Genomic DNA, 23282 nt, shown 5'->3' on the forward strand with positions numbered 1-23282 from the left:
CATATACTACTATATATAACACACTATAAGTAAAGTGCAAGCCATGTACTACTGTATATAACACACTATAAGTAAAGTGCAAGCCATATACTACTATATATAACACACTATAAGTAAAGTGCAAGCCTTGTACTACTATATATAACACACTATAAGTAAAGTGCAAGCCATGTACTACTGTATATAACACACTATAAGTAAAGTGCAAGCCATGTACTACTGTATATAACACACTATAAGTAAATTGCAAGCCATCGCTACTGTATATAACACACTATATATAACACACACGCTGGTGTATAAGTAAAGGTGTGCTTTTACTTATACACCAGCTGCATTCTTAACATGTTTGAGTTGTAGTTGTTGAAATTAAGTTAGCATGTCATTTTGCTTGCTTTCAATCAGAGTTGAACGCCTATAATCTAGACCTTCAATTTGGTAATTTTTTTTCGTTCTAGAATAGGCTTATATGCGGAGATATATCATAATATCTCGACTAGCTATAGCTTATAAGCTTCGAAACACTTTTCAAGCATAGTCATTCTAGCAGATTTGCAAAAAAACAAAGGGAAAATTGTAACTAGAAACAATGGACAGCCACCATGGCATTATGATCTTTTTCTATAAATTCTGGTGACAATCAAAAGCAGTTAAAACTGTGTTTGTTTTCAGCTGATTGAGTAACAACGTCATATATCAAAGAAATTGATTGCAAGCCACAATACGTGTATGCTGCCATGTCTACGTGTATGCTGCCATGCCTACGTGTATGCTGCCATGCCTACGTGTAGGCTGCCATGCCTACGTGTATGCTGCCATGCCTACGTGTATGCTGCCATGCCTACGTGTACGCTGCCATGCCTACGTGCACGCTGCCATGCCTACGTGTATGCTGCCATGCTTACGTGTACGCTGCCATGCCTACGTGTACGCTGCCATGCCTATGTGTACGCTGCCATGCCTACATGTACGCTGCCATGCCTACGTGTACGCTGCCATGCCTATGTGTACACTGCCATGCCTACGTGTATGCTGCCATGCCTATGTGTACACTGCCATGCCTACGTGTATGCTGCCATGCATACGTGTATGCTGCCATGCTTATGTGTATGCTGCCATGCCTACCTGTATGCTGCCATTTTCCGTGGCTGACGCAAACGAAAAATACTGATTCGGCCACCACTGGACATCATGTACTGATACAGATTGGAAACTGCATACAACATTTCGTCTTCTCGTGTCCTACAACAGCAGGATTCTCTATTCATATAATACAGTTAGAATAAAATGGATATTAATGTATTAGTTGGACATCATTTGGAATCAGATGCATAAGGAAGACAACTCTCAAATGTTATTAATAACTTGCACTTTAATCTGGATGAGAATCCCAAGTACAAAGGTTAGGGTAGCTGTAAAAATAAGACGGATTCTGCCATTGTCAGAACAGCCATGTAACATGTTTTCACAGTACAAATTTTTAGACATCACAATTCCCGTAACTGTTATCAACTATAACAGCAAATTTGACTCTGAATAAAACAATGAGTATTACATAGCAGATAAGTCAGTACCTTCTACACTATGGGAGCAGTCAAGTTTACATTCTAGTTTAGTCTTTATGGCAAAATGTAGTTTCTATCTCATCTATGAGCAAGTAGTTCTAAACAGTGTTTCAATAATAAATCACAAGCTTTACTATAATAAGAGACATGCCCGTCCAGCCGAAGCAACGGTTGGAGGTTGGGAAAATAATTGCATTACGCAAAATTCGGACTCAAACATTCACCTAGCATCTAGGTACACTACCATCTGCATAGTATCCAGGTATGCTACTATCTGCATATCATCCAGGTACACTACCATCTGCATATCATCCAGGTACACTACCATCCGCATAGCATCCAGGTACACTACCATCCGCATAACATTCAGGTACACTACCATCTGCATATCATCCAGGTACACTACCATCTGCATATCATCCAGGTACACTCCCATCTGCATATCATCCAGGTACACTACCATCAGCCTAGCATTCAGGTGCACTACCACCTGCATAACATCCAGGTACACTACCATCTACATAACATCCAGGTACACTACCATCTACATAACATCCAGGTACACTACCATCTGCCTAGCATCCAGGTACACTAGCATCTGCATAGCATCCAGGTACACTACCATCTGCATATCATCCAGGTACACTACCATCTGCATAGCATCCAGGTATGCTACCATCAGCCTAGCATTCAGGTACACTACCATCTGCATAGCATCCCGGTACGCCACCATCAGCCAAGCATCCAGGTACACTACCATCTGCATAGCATCCAGGTACACTAGCATCTGCAAAGCATCTAGGTACACTACCATTTGCATAACTCAACCACTTTGCTACCTTTTGGAATAACTGTGCATATAGTTATTACACCTGAGTATCTTTCACAGTACACCAGACTGCTGACGTATTATTCGCTCGCTACAAAAGTTACTAAGCTTCAATTAAAGTATGATAACTCGAAATAGAAAACCCAGTGTTTATACGCACTTACAAATAATTTACACATGCCGTCCTTGCCTCCGCTGAGAAGTAAGTTCTCCTGACTGTGAAAGCTGAGACGTGACGCGGATCTTTCATGCAGGTGTGACAGGTGCTCTGATAAGATTAAAGACCAGCATCAACATAAAAACACTGACAGAAGGGAGCTCAGATTTTAACTGTCACAAAATGGAAGATAACGATGAAAAATAATAATTCTAGCAATTCTAATGAAGAGCTTCAAATACTCAGTAGTTGTGTGTGTTTTACCTTTCACATTTCACATAAACACAATAATTTAGTTGAGATAATTTTTAAACAAATTGTTGAGCACACTGAATTCGGCTACTTCACTTTGCTGTTTATCATAAGAAAAAACCTTGTGCAGAAATGCAATTCGTTGTACACATGGATGGTCAAGCGCGTTTAGAGTGAACCTCAGAGACTACATTAGAGTGATCTACTAGGTGTTAAAATCTACCGAATAGATCGGACCAAAAGATGCACTCTGTGGCTGATCCATCATCAATTGTTAAAAGGTAAATCGTCTCCTATCGGCTATCTAATCGGCTATTATAAATAATGTTTGAGTAATATGCTTAACGTTGGGTAGATTGATACATTAAATATAATGCTATCCTACCACAATTCTGACACAAAGAAAACAAAAGGATAGATGCACATTGAATTTTATAGTCAAGTAAAAAGACCCCTGCGATATCAAATCTAACTACCTTTCAAAATGTGTGACTACTCATGTCAAGACCATAACTGCTGCTGCAATGCAGTTAGCTAAATTAGATAAAAAATAATCTACCTTGCTTGTTTTTGCTGGGCCTGTTGATGTCCCAAAAGACCACAGAGCCATTGCTCGAGGCCGAGGCAATAATGTTATCGTGCAGAGGACTCCAGACAATGTCAACTGCTACATAATTCAGCCCAGACTTCTGGGTAGAGCGCAGGTTGTGTTTCTCAGTGAACTTGTCCTCCTCAATGGCATACACTTTGAACACTGCGAATAATATAAATAACACTGTAAGTAATAATATTAAAAATAAATTGGTTCATTTTTCGAAATGCATTTCACAAAAGAAAATGCTTGTACACAACTAAAGCCAGCTTATTTCTGTCAGTTTAGCAAACAGTTTTAAAAATATCAAAACACATACAGCGCGTTTCAACTGCGAAAACGTTAATTTGATAACACTTTGGAATTTAATTATAATTTTAGGTTTTCACTAGACCAACTTGAAAACAGTATTAAGTTTTTATTGCATTGACACACCACTATCTAAAATCAGGAATGGATTACATCACATAAAGTGTATCTTTTAAAACCCAGGAAACACTTTGTTAGAAGCTGTTTAGTTTGAGGAAAAGCTAAAAAAAGATGGAGAGAGTGTTGTTGGTTGTGAGTCCTTAAACTGACCATGGCCACTATACCTATAGGGATATCAAATAGGGCAAAGACTACGGAGCCCCTACACTCTCATTGTCATCAAATAAGGCAAGGAGTATGTAATAGATTCCTACCCTGTCTCCCTGCACAGGCCACCAGCGAAACATCCTTATTGGCAGCAAGGCAAGTTATCTCCCCTTTTGTGTCAATAGAAAAGGTGCCTGGGGATGGTGGGGTTACTACAATAGATGAAAAATACGTAATTACAATGTAGGCTTTCGCATTAAAACGAAAACAGAATTATCTGTTAGCAAGAGTTAGTTAATGCTACATGTAAGTTAGAGTTGGAGAAAATAAAAGAAGGCAAAACAGCCATATTTCTAGATCAGTAAAAACTCTGCTTATGAATTTCAAAAAAGATCGACTATTCAAAAATAATTCAGCAGCATGCTGTCTGTTTCTGTAAACTCTTCAATCTCAAAATACTATAAACATAAATAACATAACAATCTTCGTTTTAAAACAATTATGAATGGCTTGATAAATAGTTCTGGATGTTCTGAAAAAGAGGATCTCAGTCTTTTGCAATGTTTCACTTAATATTTTATCCCATAAAAAATGATGCATGAATTCTCATTTATATTTATATCATTTGTAAATCAAACTTAAATAAAATTGAAGGTTTTTATTAAAGAGTTACCATTTTAATGAATGGTTTACATAAATAGTTTGTTGTAATTTGCAACAAATAATGGGAACGGATTCAAAACTATCAGAATGCCTCTGAGGCATAAATAACTAAGCAATAAATAAATAAACCGGCAATTTCTCTCAACTGGGCTTTTTTTACGCAATACTAGACATTGATAACTCTATTTTCCTGCCTCACTGAAGAACTAATAAGTTGACTAAACTAATATTTTGTGAGAATGCATATATAGTAAATAGTCTATACATATATATAGTAATAGCTAGTTTATATATAGTAATAGCTAGTCCATATATAGTAATAGCTAGTCTATATATAGTAATAGCTAGTCCATATATAGTAATAGCTAGTCTATATATAGTAATAGCTAGTCCATATATAGTAATAGCTAGTCTATATATAGTAATAGCTAGTCTATATATAGTAATAGCTAGTCCATATATAGTAATAGCTAGTCTATATATAGTAATAGCTAGTCTATATATAGTAATAGCTAGTCTATATATAGTAATAGCTAGTCCATATATAGTAATAGCTAGTCCATATATAGTAATAGCTAGTCTATATATAGTAATAGCTAGTCCATATATAGTAATAGGTAGTCCATATATAGTAATAGCTAGTCTATATATAGTAATACAAAAAACCAACCTTTATCCAATCCAAATCGACTCATTGTGCGGCCTGATGGTAAGCCGTAAGAGGGAACAACCACATTTATGGTCCTCTCTATGTAGAGAGGTTATGCCTGAAAGGTTTTCAACATAAAATGAGCTCTCCATAATTATGTTAACATAAGGTGAGCTCAGCATATGTTAACATAAAGTGAGCTCACCATGTTAACATGTAAAAAAATTTCACCTTCACTGACGAACCTATACCTCATACAGAGAATATTATGTCAACATTCACCATTTTTGGGTATATCATGCTTTGCTAATTTTTTGCAACACTTTTTTTATTCTTCTGCAACCTTCATGTAATTAGTTTTTACCTTACATTATTTACGTAAAGCGTATTAATTCATAATAATAATAAATCACAACAAATTGTGCTACACCAGTTTGAAATAAAAAAGTGATGAAGTAATCAGTGCCTTAGTGAGCTAAGTCGATCATTTAACTAAATGTATAACTTCTCATGGCTATTACATGGCAATAAGCCATTGCAATGTCTCCATCTAGCTTTGATAAATGTAAAACACATGATTTCAAGCACAAATGATGTTGTACATTGTATTGGATGAATGGGTCTCTTCATTATAGTTATCACACAGAGCCAGGTGAAGAGAAAAGAGACTACAGCTTAAGGAACAAAGGAATCTTATATGGTAATGATGGCAATGAGCCTAATCACTGCCAACGTGGTACAATGAGGTTTATTTGGTGAGTATATGTATGATTATTATTCATTAAAAAAAATATATTTGGTCAGATTTATCAGAAAGTATCGGTATTTTTCTATCAATTGTGATTAAAAGACTAAAATTGATAAAACTTGGTCGTGGTTAAAATGCTGAAAAGAAAAATACATGAGAAAAAATGAGAAATGACGTCACTGGTTGTGCTAATCTGAAAATGTTTTCGTCAACAAGACGTTTTAGGAAGTAGACAAGGGTATGCACTAAAATGTACAAATGCTAAAGAAAGTGTATGTCACTGCCTAAAAACATTATAATCAAAATCCATTCTCAAGAATGTATACCAAAGAAATAAGTTGCGGCACAACTACATGTAGCTGTTTTGAAAAAGGAAAGATCAGAAATTAAATGCAGAGTTAAATGCAGTTATTTAATGATAACAATCAAATGCGTAATACATAAATGCTTCGAAGAGCAAGGCATGTTTTTTATCGGCAGAGCCATCTAATGCACTTGGATGACTATTGTAGGTGAGAAGGAATAAGCTCCATCATTTAAAAAATAGTTACACTGTGAAGGAGTGCTTGAGCATAAAGCTAAAATTTGAGTTGTATTCAAGTGGAGAATGATGATTTAATAGTCTTATCACATGGTTACAAATTCAATGCACATTGCATGTCTTATATATATAAATCTCAAAGTTTGTTGTCGTCTGTTATTCGGTCTGACCAGCTACAGCAATTGGTATCTAACAATGATAAATCTGTGCCAGAGAAGAGGCCTTGATCTCGGATCCTCCCAATCACCAGACGATTACCTAACCAATCGAGGTACGCAGAGACGCAATGAATTCATTAGGCGATATGAGCCACTACCAGGGTTGAAATACTCATAGCAGTCTGCATTACCGCAACATCACTAAAGTTTGCTCTTACGGCTTTTATTAGTAAGTTTAGCAATTCGGATACTAGCTTAATTAGCCATCGGCAATGTGCCAGGCTAATGGCCAACGACAGGCAATTACATTACCTGCCACTGTTTATAAGCTGTTTTTAATACCGGTGCAACACCGGACATTCGGCTAGTAGCTTCATACACTATAAATCTAATAAGTATTTTGAAGACTGCTCATAAGGGTAGCAATACGAGGAGTTGGCCGCTCCTGTACATATGATGTAAATTTTTTTTAATTTCAAGAAAAGGACAAGAACAAAGCCCATAGATAGCAAAATAAAGTTTAACATACCAGCAGCAATATCAAAAAGCAAGTCCAATCTAAACAAATTTTTGTGAAAAACTTTGGTCCAGTTAATTTTCAGGCATCACCAAAAAGTAGAATAACAAATGAATGCACACCTTTTTGTCAATTAGGATCTAATGCCCAAACATGCAAGTTTTGGAGTAGTATTGTATTCAGATCACCTCAGTGAAGTTCTATAAGAAATATATTTGTGTATTGAATTTTAATATGAAGTTCATTTTATCTATCGCCTCCACAAGTTCCCAGTTCCATTCAATAATCGCGACAATAAAAATTATCCTTTCGAAACTGTTTTACATGAGTATTTTTATTTCTTACATCTTACATTTCTAGCATGATGTGGGTGATGAACACAGTTATAGCTGTGGGCTCAATGAATAACTATTTTTTGAACTTACTAAACTTTAACTCTTATGTTTCCTCTATTGAATGACAAAATGGTCATTTTAAACCGTTTCGCCATCTTTTTACCCAAAGGATAATAGCTATTGATTGCTATTACTTGATTGCTGAGATCAACTTCGAACTTTCCCAATTGTTCGATGAATTTGCTGTTTAATGCTTTTCTCTACCTTGCATTGGCATAACTAATGCCTTCAATCCTATCTGTTGCCAGAAGGACAAGAAAAATTGCTAGTCCACTGCTCATTACTCCTTCCCTCTGGTTTCAGCTCGCTATCTTTTAACCCATTGAGAATCTGCTTTTATGTTTGTAATCACTGCGCCAACAGGTCAAAGCCTGTTTTCACTGATCTCTGAAAAAGCTCAGATGATGACCATCTAGAAGTTCATTAGCCATTTACCATAAAACCTGTATTTGAACGCTACCTTTATTTGAACGCCACCTTTATTTGAACGCCATTTTTATTTGAACGCCACCTTTATTTGAACGCCACGATTATTTGAACGCCACCTTTATTTGAACGCCACCTTTATTTGAACGCCATCTTTATTTGAACGCCATGTTTATTTGAACACCATGATTATTTGAACGCCACCTTTATTTGAACGCCACCTTTATTTGAACGCCACCTTTATTTGAACGCCATTTTTATTTGAACGCCACGTTTATTTGAACGCCACGATTATTTGAACGCCGCCTTTATTTGAACGCCACCTTTATTTGAACGCCACCTTTATTTGAACGCCACGTTTATTTGAACGCCACGATTATTTGAACGCCACCTTTATTTGAACGCCACGATTATTTGAACGCCACGATTATTTGAACGCCACCTTTATTTGAACGCCACCTTTATTTGAACGCCACCTTTATTTGAACGCCATCTTTATTTGAACGCCATCTTCATTTGAACGCCACATTTATTTGAACGCCACGATTATTTGAACGCCACCTTTATGTGAACGTCACCTTTATTTGAACGCCACCTTTATTTGTACGCCACCTTTATTTGAACGCCGCCTTTATTTGAATGCCACCATTATTTGAACGCCACCTTTATTTGTACGCCACTATAGGAGAAGAGTTGAAAAATAGAGCACTTTGGCATTCAAATAGAGGTTTATACGGTAATTTTAAAGTTTTGATCGCAGAAAGGCTCCACAAATTTCATTACCAAGATCATCACAGAACTGACTTTAGACCCTTTGTAAATGTATAACTTCTGCGTAAATGTTAAGCTTCTTTTGAAGCTGCATTTTATTTTAACGGATCTTAAGCTGCAGATTCATCCAGTTTTTTTATGTTTGGACATAAGAAATAAAACTTGGAAAGTTATTAATCACCGATTAAACCTTATAAGCTAGGCCATGATTATCTTAGCTTCATTGTGTGGCTGAAGCTGTATAGCAGTTCATAGGAAATCTGTCACTGCTTATGCCGACAGATTTAAGACATGATGACCCGAATGAAGAAGGTGTCGAGACGTATATTCAAAAGTGAGCTATACAATATCCATGCATGTTTATGTGACCACAGGCCACTGCTGTCACTGTTATGGAGGTTGAGAATTTCAGGCAGATCGGTTAGTTTAGTCTTGACACTTTGTCAAAGTTAAATAACCTGCAACAGTTTGAAGACACCAAAGTATGTATATATTTTGTTGAATTTTCACCAAGAGAACTTTTTTAAAGCTGGTGCTTAGTAAAGCAACGGTCATGATCAGTCTAGCCATGTTTCGTCGAATTGTATTTTTCAACAAGCTTCCAGATTGCTAGCTCTTTGCAGTTGGCCATAGCCTCTACTCAGTGATGAGTTTTATCTCTTCCTTGGCCACAATACCCAGTCAGGCTGCTGGTGTTCCTTCCTCTAACATTATGTCCGCTAACAGCTGAATCGTCCCTTCACTAGCATCCTATTCTACATTAAAATTCACCTTTTGAGTTTAATACAAAAAACAAAAGCCCCGAGAGTAGGTGTACCACTATTGTATAAAAAAGATTTCATAGCCAAAATCAGATAAGAGTTAAGATTCAATGCTGCATTTTCTTCACACTACTACACACTTTTGACACTCACCAATATGTAAGAACACTTGAGCATAGCTCGAAAATTGTTATCTACTAAAAAACTGACAATCGCAAGTCTAAAGTCAGATATATGATATAAAGGAATATAGGAAAAAACGAGACTTTTCCAAAACTGTTAAACATTGGAACTCTGCAAAAGCTTTTGTCATAGCAAAATTCATTTTCAGCTCCTTTGAACCTACTTGTAAAGTGTTTTTGCTTCCCAAATATTCCTCTAAACTAGTCTGTTGTTTGACTAATTTTGTTTTTCTGTAAGCATTTACAAGTTATGAGCTTCATTTTTATAACCAATGGAAGATGTTTAGGGCCATGTTCGTGTAACAATTTATGAGTAAAGCTTGCTAACCAGTTTTAATGTGAAAATAAACAGGTTTCAACTACTACTAAATAATCATAACTTTCAGAAGTGATGAATCACTACTTCAGGATGTTGCATGTTCAAAATTTCATGAAAGGTAATGCTTATCCCAAGAGTATTAGCAAGCTGTTGACTAAAACACAACTTTGTGAGCTACCAACTTATGACCATATTCAGTTTTTTGTTATACTTAAATTCAGCTTAGCACAGATCAGAAAAAGGTTTGTGACATAAACTAATTAAATGAAAAATTAGATGAAAACTTCAAATCGTTAACCTATATTAAAAATTTGCTAAATTAGGCCCCATAGAACTGATGTGAAACAATATTTCAGAAGTTCACACGGTGTTAGGTTATAAACTACAGCTGAAAATAAAACTATAAAACTTATTCAGATACTACCTGGTACAAGCTATCGCTGTGGATAAAACGTCACAGTGGTAGTAAAAGGGAGACGAAAGCATTTGAGTAGTAACAAGTACAGGGCCTAGAAATTATTTGCACAAGGCTTTCTATTGACACAAGCAGACAATTACGCACATACTCATGTATAGCATCACAAGCTAAAATTGTATCTAACCAAGAAGAATATCTTCGAAAGAAAACACGGAGACTAAACGAGCTGCTAGACAGTAATGTATTGGATTGACCATACACAATTAGTAACCAACTTGATCTTATCCAATTTGTTATGTCCGTTGAATATAGCACCACTAACCGCTTTGTGAGCCAAAATTAATTAGCTAGCAATATATACCTATAAATGTACCTGAATATCTAATAGTGTCGATGTTGGCGTGAAATCATGTTTGCAGTTTGCAACGCGATAGTCGATCTTTCGTCAATCTCTCGGCACATAATGCTCGCTCGTTCGTGTTTTGGTGCAAGAAAGCTTTCGCAGAAAATAAAATTAATGGTATTTTGAACGTTCCTTCATACTTGATTGTTGAAGATCTCGGACTATAATTTCACATGCCGCTTCCGTTTATGCATTAGTTCGTAGTTGTTTATAAATACTAGTGGGGAAACAGTCCCAACATCGACAAGTCTGAACCTAGACAAGTCCGAACCTAGACAAGTCCGAATTTCGACAGAGGTTGGTCCAAATCTAGACAAAGGTTGGTCTGAATATCGAAAAAGGCTGGTGCAGTTTTACAATAATTTTATCCTTTAGTCTGATGCTCTCACGCATTAATCTTCAACAAATAATAAATGCCTTTTGCAGTTCTGCCTTAACTTCAAAAAATTTCATTTCAAATAAAGCATACTGCTAGCATAATAGTAAACCATATTTATTATTGTTACTTATTTTAGCATTCGTTCGGTGTTTAGGTTGGGCAAAATATTAATAGGCCTACATAAGCTGGGGAGTACTGCATTAAATGGATCACAAGATATTTTTTGCGTAAATAAATCTTTTACATAAAAATCGCTCATTTACTATGAAAATAGTAAATGATAAAATAGTAAAACCGCTGTCGAGATTGGACCAACCGTTGTCGATATACAAACTCGTCGAGCTTCAAACCTGTCGAGGTTCGGAATAGTCCAGTCAGTGTAGTGTTTTGGTCCTTCCAATATTTGGTAGTAAGAGTCTGTTCATGGAGCAATCTAATAGAAAATGATGAGTGCGTTGTAGGGAGATATTTACGAAACTGAATAATGAAAGGGAAGAAAATCTGAATAACGTACACAATTCAGTTGTTCATTAAAACATCTAGTACAAGAAGAACATTAAACCAAAAGAAATAACTACCAGGCGGTTGTATAAAAATGTCACCAAAACAAGATATACACGCGATACGCACAGACAACATGACGCCCAAGACATCAAAAGATCCAATAATTAAAAAAGCAACAACAAGCAAATTAGAAACTCCAAATTGAAAGGAAACCATCACGGTGAAGCCATAAGTCAATCGTCCTGCCAAAAACCTCACAGGAAACACCCTGCCAGAAAACAAAAGGAATTAGACCTCTACCACACACAATTGTCAGGGTGGCCTAGTGGTAGTGCCTTTGATTGTCAACCATGAGGTTGGAGGTTTGAGTCCTGCTTAATGCTGATCTGAAAAAAGCTCTCAGCAAGCTTATAACCCTAAATTGCTGGGTCTTTCGGATCTAGACAATAATTTGGTGGTCCCATGTACCACACTGACAACATGGGCACTTTAAAGATCCATCTCTGTCCTTTACACACTGGGCAAGTGAAATGGCTACCTGGCTTTTTCAGACTGGATGGGTCGCACTGGCACCCCTTTGGGTTAATCTGACAGTTCCGGAAGTAGTAGATACTGAGACTGGGTCACTTCTTCTCTGCCATACTGCTCGACTCAAGCATGCATCGCTAAGATGCAAGTCATTGTTGAAAGCGACAGACAGCAGCAAGCCACCATCAGACAACCCAAACAACTGGAGATAATCATTATTTTCAATCATTAAACTCCCATTATAGACTGAAGACTAGTCCTGTCAAATACCAACCCTCTACATCATAGAGAACAGAACCTGAGGGCATAAACATTTTCTGTCAGGCTAACAAAGACATTTGTAAAAGAGAACAGCTTCAATGACTTCGCCTCTTTCCTTTGCGTCTGCAAAGCCTCTTTCTTCTGCTTGCAGAGACTCTTTTCTGTGCCTGTGGAGGTTTTCTCTTACGTCTGCAGAGCCTCCTTTCCCTGCCTATGGAGCCTTTTTCTCGATCAGCTGAGCCTCTTCTCTTTTGCTATCTCAACTGTTGAGTCTCTATATCTATGTACTGTCATGAATTTTTCGGTCTGTCGAGACTCATAGCTAGGCGGCATTGAGTAAAGAACATGGTGTGAAGGACTCTGCCCGGCCATTTACTTTCCACAAGACCGATAAGACAAACACATCAAGTGCAAAGGCAATAGAATAGATATATATTTCACATAAATATATAAATGTATTCAATGTGTGTGCATTACAAAGACAGCATTCAAGAGCTTGCCAGCGATCTCTGGTTTTCTTGGTTCATCCGGCCTCATATATGCTTCTTTTTTTGCTTTGCTTCCTTTACGCTCAGTTGGTCTTGCCTACGTGATTTGGCTCAAAATAGTAGCCTATATAAGTCATAATGTGGCCGGTTCAGCTAAGCCGAGTATAGCTGAGCAGACTTCTTTGTACTTAGCAGCTGGGACGCCCTTGGCCGTGCCAACTTGATCCTATTAGCCGAGCTGGCTAGTATGCAATCGTTCAGCTTATAGTGCATGCCACTGTCATGACCTTTCAGTCGAAACACTTGGTGCTAGTGCCTGGCTGTTTGAGTAAAGGTATAACTTTGATTTGCTGTTTTAACATTTTTCATTAATATTATTGTTTCAGAATGTTGTTAGTTGTGTATTTTAGTTGTTTGACTTATAACGAAGTATCTTTTCTTTGTAAATATCAGTATTGCTTATAATAGCTTGACACCTTCACTAGTACCTAAACTAGAAATAATCAATTTAGTTCTCATAAGCTTAGCAAAAGTGTGCAAATTTGACATAGTAAAAATAGAATAAGATGTTAAAGCAAATTCAGTACTGATGTTCTGTGTGGATTTAGATCAATTATGTATAACATACTTTCTCCCAAGTTACATAATAATGCCAAGGATCTGCCAAAAAACATTAGAAGCAGGCAAGAGAGAAGTCAATCATAGAATATATTAACCAGCAGATCAGAGAACCACAAAATAATTATGAGAAATACACAACGAAAAGACAAATCAGCAAGATACATTAAGCAGCAGGTCTCTTAAGTCAGCATTAAGAGAGCCACCAAAAGCATTAGAGAAGACTGCACGTATACAGCTGTGCCAATCTTTGCCAGACATGACCTAGGTACCAGGAGTTAATCATCAATTTCATTCAATGTATTCACATGATGTACCCAAACTCCAGCTGGGAACTTACGCAAACACATTTTTGCACACCTGACCTATACTGATTTTGACTTGAGCAAGACAATAACGATTCAAAAACCGACTCCCTACAACATAAAGTATTGTGTCTGAACACCTAAATAACTCCTCACAGGCCAAGGGAGACACCTATAAAAGAGAACAGTTACATGGCTTTGTTTCTTTTGACTGCGAAGGCTTGTAAACATGAGCCTGAGCTGAAGGGCACAACAGCTGTTTGTGTAAGGGCTTATTCTGTATTAGCTATTTCGTTTTATTTTTACTATTTCTACTCTTATTCTAGAGTTTTGCTGCTTGTGCATTAGGTAATGGGTTCATAAAAATAAAGAATATTTTTATTACTGGACACTATCATTTGTGTATTTAATCTACCATCCTACCATTTGTGTATTAATAGTTGATCAGCACAAGTACAGATGTCTATTATTACAAGTATTTTACACTAACAGGTTTTATCTCTATAAATACAGATGTCTATTGTTACAAGTACTTTACACTAACAGAGTTTATCTCTATAAATACGGAGGTACATTATCTATTGTTATAAGTTTCAATTAGACATTTACGATAATCTTGATAACCCAATCCTCAGTTCTCAAACAACGCTATAAGTAACTTAGAGGCAAGCAATCACGCACTGCTAGCAAGAACGATTAATCACTTGTGTTAAATGTAAGAATAGAGTCAGGGAATTTTTGCATTTTACACATAGTAATTGTCATCAGTTTAGATATATATCTCTTAGATTCGTACATTTTTTTGAAAAATGCCATGCATCAGAACCGATACTAATATCATCATCATAATTATGTGGAAAGGCAACTTCAAAGTATGCAACAATATACCGTGATTATAACTACACAACATCTCCCCTTTTGGGATTCAACAGTAACAACAGAAATGTCTGAAAACGTGCACACAAAAATATGTCTAGATGTAGGTTAAGCCTTGGTACTGAGGGTAAATCATGCATCTCTCCTGATTGTCTTAGCAAAAAGATTTTTGGTACTCTCTGACAAGATATAGCCATGGATAGTGATCACGACGAAGTTGAGTGGTTGTTTGGAGATGGAATATTTAACTCACTCGGAGTATTTAGGTAATTATGTATTGTCATTTTATCAGTATGTTACACAGAGTATTTGCTAGGTAAGGTGACTGCAGCAACTATAGTTGATCTTTTGCGATAGATGGTATTGTGTACCTGATTTGACATTTTATGTGATCGGGTAGCACTCTGCTGTCGTATGACTCCAATAGTTTTTTGGTCACAGGCGTATGCGTCTTGTCCTGGTTTCAGTGTTGTGAGGTTTTAGCTTGATGGCACTTATCATGAAGCTTTGCTGCGCTTCTCAGTCTCTCTATCTTTGACTTTCTGTTGATTGACTAAAGCAGGACAAAGGTGATCAGGCAATAGGTTTTAAGATGTCTGCTCATTAGCAGCTGTGAGAGAGTATCCCTTGTCAAGGGGGTTGATTGCTAGTTAAGGAGGGCTTTGCACAGGCCTCCTGTTTGCATCGTAAGCCATTTTATAATACCAACTGCATGCTTCACCTCACCATTGGCAAGTGGATAATAAAGAGATGAGGTTATTAGTGTAAATAAAATCATTCTCTTTCGCATAGATTTATGACGCAAATTATAGATCATTTCCGATTTGATATAATCCAGAGGTACTCATCAGTTGCAAAAATATTCTCTAGGATAGCTACTGTGTTAGCTAGTTTGGTTTTTGTGGTCTCGTGATCTTGTATCCAACGACTGTAATAATCCACAATAAGAATGTAGACCTTGTTATATATCTCAAACAGGAGGTCGAGAGCTGACCTTTCTTATGGTCATTCTGGGAAAGAATTTGGTGCTAGTTTCGTCTTTGGGGGTAGGTAAAGCTTGTTAGCAGGTATTGGATGGCTGTACGACTGTTTCTATATCACCACTCATGCCTTGCTATAACGCCTTTTGCCGAACTCTAGCTCTAGATTTCACATAGACATCTATTTTTGATTCTCTTGATAAGTTGTCACACGGGTGCATCAGGATGGTTTTGAGGTTTGGATTATATAAAGCCGGTAATCTCTTAGAGGTTAAAATGCCTTTCTGCTTAGCAAATGTTGCTTGCTGAGCTTCACCCTATATTCATTTTTGATTCTCTTGAAGAAGTTGCCGTTTGGGTGTGGTAACGTTTGCCATGCGTGGGATAAACTTCGTGAGCTGATTCTAAATCTCATTTAGTTGCCTTATGTATGACTTTTGGTTTTTTATGGAAATATATGTACTGAACTATAAGGTATTAGTACACCAGTAGTTACCAAGGTAGTTTCTTTTACAGGAGTTTCTTTGACAACCATTTATACCCGAAATTTATCTTTGTCTTCAGGCAGCAGAGGTAGCACTGAGCGGGCTGTATGAATGCACATAATCTGCACTTAATCATCTTTAAGACTTATTTTGTAAAAGTTGTCTTGGACAAGCCCTAGGCGCTTAAAAACTGTATTGTTGAAGCTTGGTCACTTTAAAGCTACAATATATTACATACATGTATCAGCAGCCTCAGGCTTGTGCAGGTTTCTCAGCTAGGCAAATAAGTCTGTTGATGTGCAACAATATATATTGTTTCAACTGTAGATTTTAAACCCATACACGCGTATTGTCATCAAAAGGATATCTGGATAAAAATATGCAGGTAGTACTATTTCATCATGCATCTTGGTAGATATCTTTGTAGAATCATGTTTATGAGTGTTGAAGTTCAAATTCCAACTAGCTGAGGTGGTCAGAGTATTGGCACTGTTACAATTATATAGAATGTCGCATTTCTACACTTTTCCTAGTTAGCCAGTCTCTAGCATTGAACCTCTTGAAACTCTAATCATCATATTATTCAAAAACTCTCTGTTCATATTTCCGTTAACAGCCTCTAATTTTGCCCCTATCTAAACAGGAAGCACTTGCACAATAACTTATTACACAGTTACTTTTGATGATTGATTAGATGTATGGGATTTGGTTAATTACTTGTTCGTTTCAAGGTTTCTTCTCAAAATTGGCCAGGAAGAAAACATGGTAACTTGCAGAAAATTGCCTAGAAATTGTTTGTTAGTCTCATTCAGTTGACAGCTTTATCTATAACTTCAGCCAAGTTCATAGTATAACACAAACTTGTATAATTTAATTAGTCAAAAAATTGATGTGTAACTAGCAGATTGAGTGTGTCACATGTGTACACAACTACCGAGAGTCTGAAAATGGCTAATGTTTTAGATCTCTTTGAAGGCAATTACAGCTAATTTGTTCAGCTTTTAATAGATTGTGGTACTACATATCTCAATACTTTCATTGTTGGTCTGTGACAATTTCATTCACTGATCCATTTTTTAGCATACACATATTTTCTTGTATATCACTCGTAATAAAACAAAACTGCAGATACCAACAGTTTTGGACAGTTGTCCTAATTTTTATTACTATCAATGTTCATTGTATAGTTACCACAAGTTGTTTTTTCAGCCGCTAGTTTCGTGTAACTTTGGCCCTTACGACAATTGAGTTGACTTATTACCTAAATAAACTGCAGATATTAAACTTGTATAGTCAACCCTAGATTAAGTAACTTGCATTGTTCAAGTCTTTTGTCTCCTCTCAACATGAAGTTTAATCAATAGCGATTGTAGTTTGTGTATCTATCAAATTATTACAACAATCAAACAGAGAATGACACACCCATGATTCTCGTGAATCTTGATTGAAATTCAGACAATCTCATTCGGTATTTGTTACAAGTCAAACATGGCCTCACAGCTCCTTATTCACTTTTTTTTCCATTTTAGACAAGATTGCTTGACTATCTAAAACAAGCCAATATCTAGATAAACAATGGATAACAATTTCAACCAAGCTCAGCCTGACACCAGCTCATCACCTTCCACACCAAGACCTCCAATGCAATACTTCACTTCAGGCTCTAATCATGGAACTCCTCCCAGGTTCACCAGCTCGACCCCAAACTATCAATATCGGGCACCAAGAGTGCAACATCCTTATAGAAGTCCTTATGGCGGGTCACCTTATGACTCCGGCTATGCCAACAATTATAACAATAGGTCTAATTGTTCATCGCAATACACACCCTCTCCTGTTCGACCAAGGACATACCATAACAATCCACGCGGAAGTTTCTCAGCTAGTCCTTATGGGAACAGAAACTACAGCAGCTCCCCTGGTTCATCCTACGGCAGGACTGGAACTTCGTACAGAGGTCGTGGAATGGTGAGCAAAACTGTCTTCAATTACTAACTTTAATACAACACACTTTTCTAACATGGACATGTAAACATAAAATCAATGGGCATATGTAAACCTAAATTAAATAAGTACATGTATATATAAAACAAATGGGTATATTGTAGCTAAATATAAACCAAATGGCTACATCTAAATATAAAACAAATGGTGCCATCTAATTATAATTGCCATACTAATGAATAATTGTGTACGTATTCATGACACTGGTTGAAATGCTTGTAGTGCTTGTGAAAATACTATTGGTTACTACTAGCACGCTTGAAGATCATGATTGCTTGAGAGATCATGATTGCTTGAGAGATCATGATGCGTAACGATCACAAGCTGGCTTCACGGCTCTTATTATAGTAAAGATTTAGACATGCTCAAGTTACTAGCTCAAGTTATTCAAGTTAGTCAATGCGCTAATGATGCCATTGGCTAATTAGTCAACTTGGTCAATGGCAGTTGCATCACCCGCCATTGTTTATACGCCGTTTTTTATTACTCGTGCAACATCAGCCATTCATCTAGTTTTATATTGTTTTATGTGTACGTGTTCGTGTCTGATATTAATGTCTTTTCACTAAGAGGCCATTGCTGTGTAAGAGTGAGACCCCCAAACTTCACCACGTTGTTCGAAAAATCTGGCCTTGGCCTTAACACATCTTCTGATTCCATTTTATTATTGTTAGGGAATGGTGAGAGACGGAGAAAGAATACCAATTGAACGTTACTATAAAGATGAGATGGTTAGAGATCCATGGCATGGTCTAAGGCCATATTTAATGAAAGATGAAAGCAGAACCTGATGAAAAGAATTTTACACTGTAATAGATATCATTTCATTGTGATGCTTGAGTATTTTAAAATTTAATGTTTTTAGCATTCTTTAGAAAGTTTATTGTGCATGAGAGCAAAAACATTTAGTATATAACACAAAAATTAAATCAATCATAGCAATCACAAGTAAGACTATAGTTGATATCATACTAAGATTTCTCTACAATATTGCAAACTAGATGAGCTCTCCCTTTATCTTGAGCTCACTAATATAGAGTGGAATGGTACACCGGATCGCAAAATAAGCATTTCCTCTAATTACACTCTTTATAACATTGTTTAGAATCCTAAATCAAGTAAAGATACAATTAATCAATGAGTATATATGAGCATCCATAAAATTATGAAAACATTATAAAGATGTTCTAACTAGCCTATCTACAAGTTGGATTGCCTCTTCAAGATAGTGAGTATAGCCAACTTGGCAGACAACAATTTCTACTCAATTTGACTGAAATTGACTACTCGATTTCCTGTGTGCATGAAATTGAGTAGAAATTGGTAATACAGAGATTGTGCGAGGGCAGAAGCATTTCAGTATTATATCTACACAGCACTTGAAGAGCTTGCTGGGTTACCATAAAGTTCAGTCAATATGCAGCCAGCATTTAGTGGTGGTCCAAGAGTTACCCTGGTTTGCCTTGGTTGTGCGATCTGTAATAGAATACTGCAAGTAATAATATAGTTTATCTCATCGGTGAGCTCGGAAAGCAGTCAACATTCTGTTGGATGTACATACATTTACATATATCTCATCAAGAGTTCTGAATGCAATGCATAACTAGATGCAGAGATATTTGTTACTGGTGCAAAGCGTCCTGTGTAAATCACACTACCACATACAAAATACTAGCTCTTTTCAACACCTCATATTCGCATGAGCTATTTCTTGATATCACATGATGTAATTACAAATAGCTCTATATAACTCACTCAAGTTGCATATAAATTGGTAACAGTAGCATCTTCATTTGTACCAATGTATGTCAAGTCCTGCCAGGAATTTCACGGTTGTAAGATTAATTTAGCATTCAGGCTGTGGGGAAAGCACTGCCAACCAATATACACTGTTGCCTAGCAATACCTGATACAAGGGCAATTTGGCAGTTTTAGATTGAGCTTGAAGCTATTGGTAGCAAAGAAAGACATTCTCTATAGACACAAAACTTGTAATATGTTATTTTCTTGAAAACATTGACATTTGTTGTCAGTGAACAAGCAAACATACATTTAAAGGAAGCTTTCAAGCCTTAACAATAGACCCAGAATTTGATAGAAAGCAACAGAAATGATGAAACACGGCATTTTTGAACTCGAACAAGCCTATTGTGAAGTTACCCACGAGATAATTACCATCAGCACAGCCTAGGCTTCTGATAAAACCACGGCAACCAATAAATTAAATTCATGTTGTTACACGCTATGTTAAAGGTTGACTTGCAACAAAATTCACATTACAGTTATTTGATATCAAAAGATCCACCATGTCTTACTATGCTGTGTTGTAGGTGCAAAGTATGTGAAAATGTGATTACAAGCTCTTAAAAGCTCAAAGACGAACAGGTCATCGCCATCACAAAACCGCCGTAGATTAGAATCCCTTTTTAAAACGACTCAAATGGGACGTAGTTGTACAATATGGCTTCTGTTTACACATTCAAGCAACCTCATTCGTCGAAATATTTTCACAAATATACTTCACGCATTCAATAAAACCATGTCTATTGTTCTTACGCGTCTATTTTATCGTCATTGCAATGCTGTCACTTTCAGCACTGATATCTTATAGGTAACCTACCATGAAAATGCGTTTAATTTTTTAACCTTAGATCGAAGGAGTACATATCATTGTCTGATAAATATGACGAGCCTGTTGGTCACCTGTGATAATCGAAAAATGTGGCAGAAATTATTCGCGAAGTATGGGTCACATGATCAGATTACGACTAGATGCTTAGACCAAGCCGAAACAAAACTGTAAAGTAGCGAGCATCTATATTTGATATGGGGTCTTCGATAAAACCCGAAGGGTTTGTCATAAACTAGTTCTACGAGAAGTTTTTTATTGAGCCTTTTACTGGCCTATCAACTTACGTGAGAACATCCCGTGACAAAACAATAACTAAATGTAATGACTACGTCAGAGAAATAAACTGATTCCGATCTACGGCAGTTTCGTGATGGCTGCGATCAACTGTTCTTTTTTGAGCTTTTAAGAGCTTGTAATGACATTTCCAAATGTTTTGCACCTACAACACAGCAGAGTAAGACATGGTGAATCTTTTGATACCGAATAACTGTAATGTGAATTTTGTTGCAAGTCAACCTTTAACTAAATGTAGCGGAAAAGCTGCAGCAGCATAAAACGGTCCTGCATCGTGCAAAAACTTAATGAAGCTCAGTTTTACAGTCCTTGACATTCATTTATTGGCAGTTTATTTTTCCACTGTTGCATTATTGCCGCATACAAAATAGCACCTGCAAATTTTGATTTCACTCTATCAGCCTATTTAGCTAAGCAAGGTCTCAATATAACAATCCATCATCAACCCCAAGCAGAATAAATGAATGAAAAAACTGTTTTTGTTTATAGACATGCAAAACAGGCATTTCAATGCACATGCATTTATTTCTGATATCCCGGTATGATTATGCTAAAACCTTTTTAAATTAAAATAAATCATTGTTTAGTTACTTTCAAAGAATTTGTGTATATTTATTTTAGTTTGTTCACAACACGTTATATGGTGGTTATATATGTTATATGGTTATATATGTTATATGGTTATATATGTTATATGGTTATATATGGTTTGTTCACAACACGTTATATGGTTACAACCACTTTGGCAAAACACAAAATTAGATTAAAAGTATTTGAACCAAATGAAAAAACTACATCTACCTTACCTAACACCTCAACGTTGCAAATTAACGCAATGACTCATTTAATTTGTGACAAGATAAATTGTGAATGGTGATAGAAAGGTTGCCATAGGTAATATTTACAGCACCTAAAGCGATAGTACAAAACTAGTACAAAAGGTTGTACAGTTATTACCGCACTTCCACTGAAATGTACTAACTTACACTTGGTGGCTTCTTTTCGAGGCTTTTATACATCACCTAAAAATTGAGCAAGATTATAATAAGACAATACATCTGCTACGCTTCAAAGGTATACAACAATGAGATAAATCATGTTTTAAAAGGACAGGAGTTGATAAAATATGACCGAGATTGGAATCATATAAATATTTATAGACATGTTATCGACAAAGCAAAACTGTGTACTAATTAGAGGAACAGTGAGATCCTTGTCAAAATTGAAGTTGTATCAAGTGATTTGAGTTGTTAGGGATGTAAACATGGTACAGACGCTATAAGCAATGTAGCATTACACATGGATGAAGAAGCATGAAAGCAAAGATATACTGTAACATTATTCATAACCAAACTATCCAATGAGTATATGTATTACGCATAACTCGTCAGAACGGTTACAAAGGTACATAAGTGAAGAGAGATTCGCTAGTAACTAGGTTGATAAAGGAAATTAAAGCAATGAATCTTTAACTAAATCAAAGAGGACTGGGTGAGAGCACATGACTTGCTATCAACACTGAAGGCTGGGCCTGAGATAACTCAGAAATATGTTGTTCCACAGATTCTACGCACAAGTAAACTCGGATTCATAGTTTTTCTTTGTTTTCATGTACTTCCGGTGTAAGAAAAATTACGGAATTTTTGTGGTTTAATGTGGTATAGGATTTTAGTATAATTCCAAAGCTTCGAATCGTTTGCACTATTAGTGTTTCAGATATAGCAAAAATACCTACGGCACTCTTATCTGAGCGACAAATTTAAAATGGCTGCTGATAGAACACAAGTTCTATTTGCGATTCAGGACTTTCGGCTAACGTAAAATTACAAAACTTGAATGATTTTGTAGTTTGTTTTCAGTGAATTCTAAAGTATTAAGTTGATTGGATTATTTCTTGAGATATTACCATAATAAAGAAAAAACTTCTAACAGACCAAGAAAAGAGAAACAGCTGCCAACAGAATATTAGTTTTTGTGTACTTCCGGTTCACGTAGCATTACCAAAC

The 23282-nt window shown here is 36.4% G+C and overlaps 3 protein-coding genes across 4 annotated transcripts in view; 1 reads left to right on the forward strand and 2 right to left on the reverse strand.

Annotated features, from left to right (window-relative positions):
- The window catches only part of LOC137391888 (GATOR2 complex protein WDR24-like), a 33225-nt gene extending 22289 nt beyond the window's left edge, over nt 1–10936 (reverse strand). The window contains exons 1-6 of the mRNA XM_068078436.1: nt 10893–10936; nt 5305–5401; nt 4079–4183; nt 3363–3557; nt 2559–2662; nt 1126–1242 (exon numbers count right to left, since the gene is read on the reverse strand). Of these exons, the coding sequence (XP_067934537.1) occupies nt 1126–1242; nt 2559–2662; nt 3363–3557; nt 4079–4183; nt 5305–5329 (546 nt within the window). The 5' untranslated portion in view covers nt 5330–5401; nt 10893–10936. The remainder of the gene's footprint in view (nt 1–1125; nt 1243–2558; nt 2663–3362; nt 3558–4078; nt 4184–5304; nt 5402–10892) is intronic.
- A 6943-nt stretch (nt 10937–17879) lies between these two features.
- On the forward strand, nt 17880–19816 carry LOC137389654 (M-phase-specific PLK1-interacting protein-like). The gene is made up of 2 exons (XM_068075720.1): nt 17880–18314; nt 19025–19816. Exons 1-2 carry the CDS (start codon nt 17922–17924, stop codon nt 19139–19141), a joined length of 510 nt encoding a protein of 169 aa, XP_067931821.1. The 5' UTR covers nt 17880–17921; the 3' UTR covers nt 19142–19816.
- Nucleotides 19202–23282, reverse strand: part of LOC137389653 (apical junction molecule-like) — a 33087-nt gene continuing 29006 nt past the window's right edge. For both annotated transcript variants that reach the window (XM_068075719.1, XM_068075718.1), the window contains exons 12-13: nt 22263–22298; nt 19202–19826 (exon numbers count right to left, since the gene is read on the reverse strand). In XM_068075719.1, the coding sequence (XP_067931820.1) occupies nt 22288–22298 (11 nt within the window). In that variant the 3' untranslated portion in view covers nt 19202–19826; nt 22263–22287. The remainder of the gene's footprint in view (nt 19827–22262; nt 22299–23282) is intronic.

The sequence above is a fragment of the Watersipora subatra genome, chromosome 3 (assembly GCF_963576615.1).
Source record: "Watersipora subatra chromosome 3, tzWatSuba1.1, whole genome shotgun sequence".
NCBI classification, from domain to species: Eukaryota; Metazoa; Bryozoa; class Gymnolaemata; order Cheilostomatida; family Watersiporidae; genus Watersipora; species Watersipora subatra.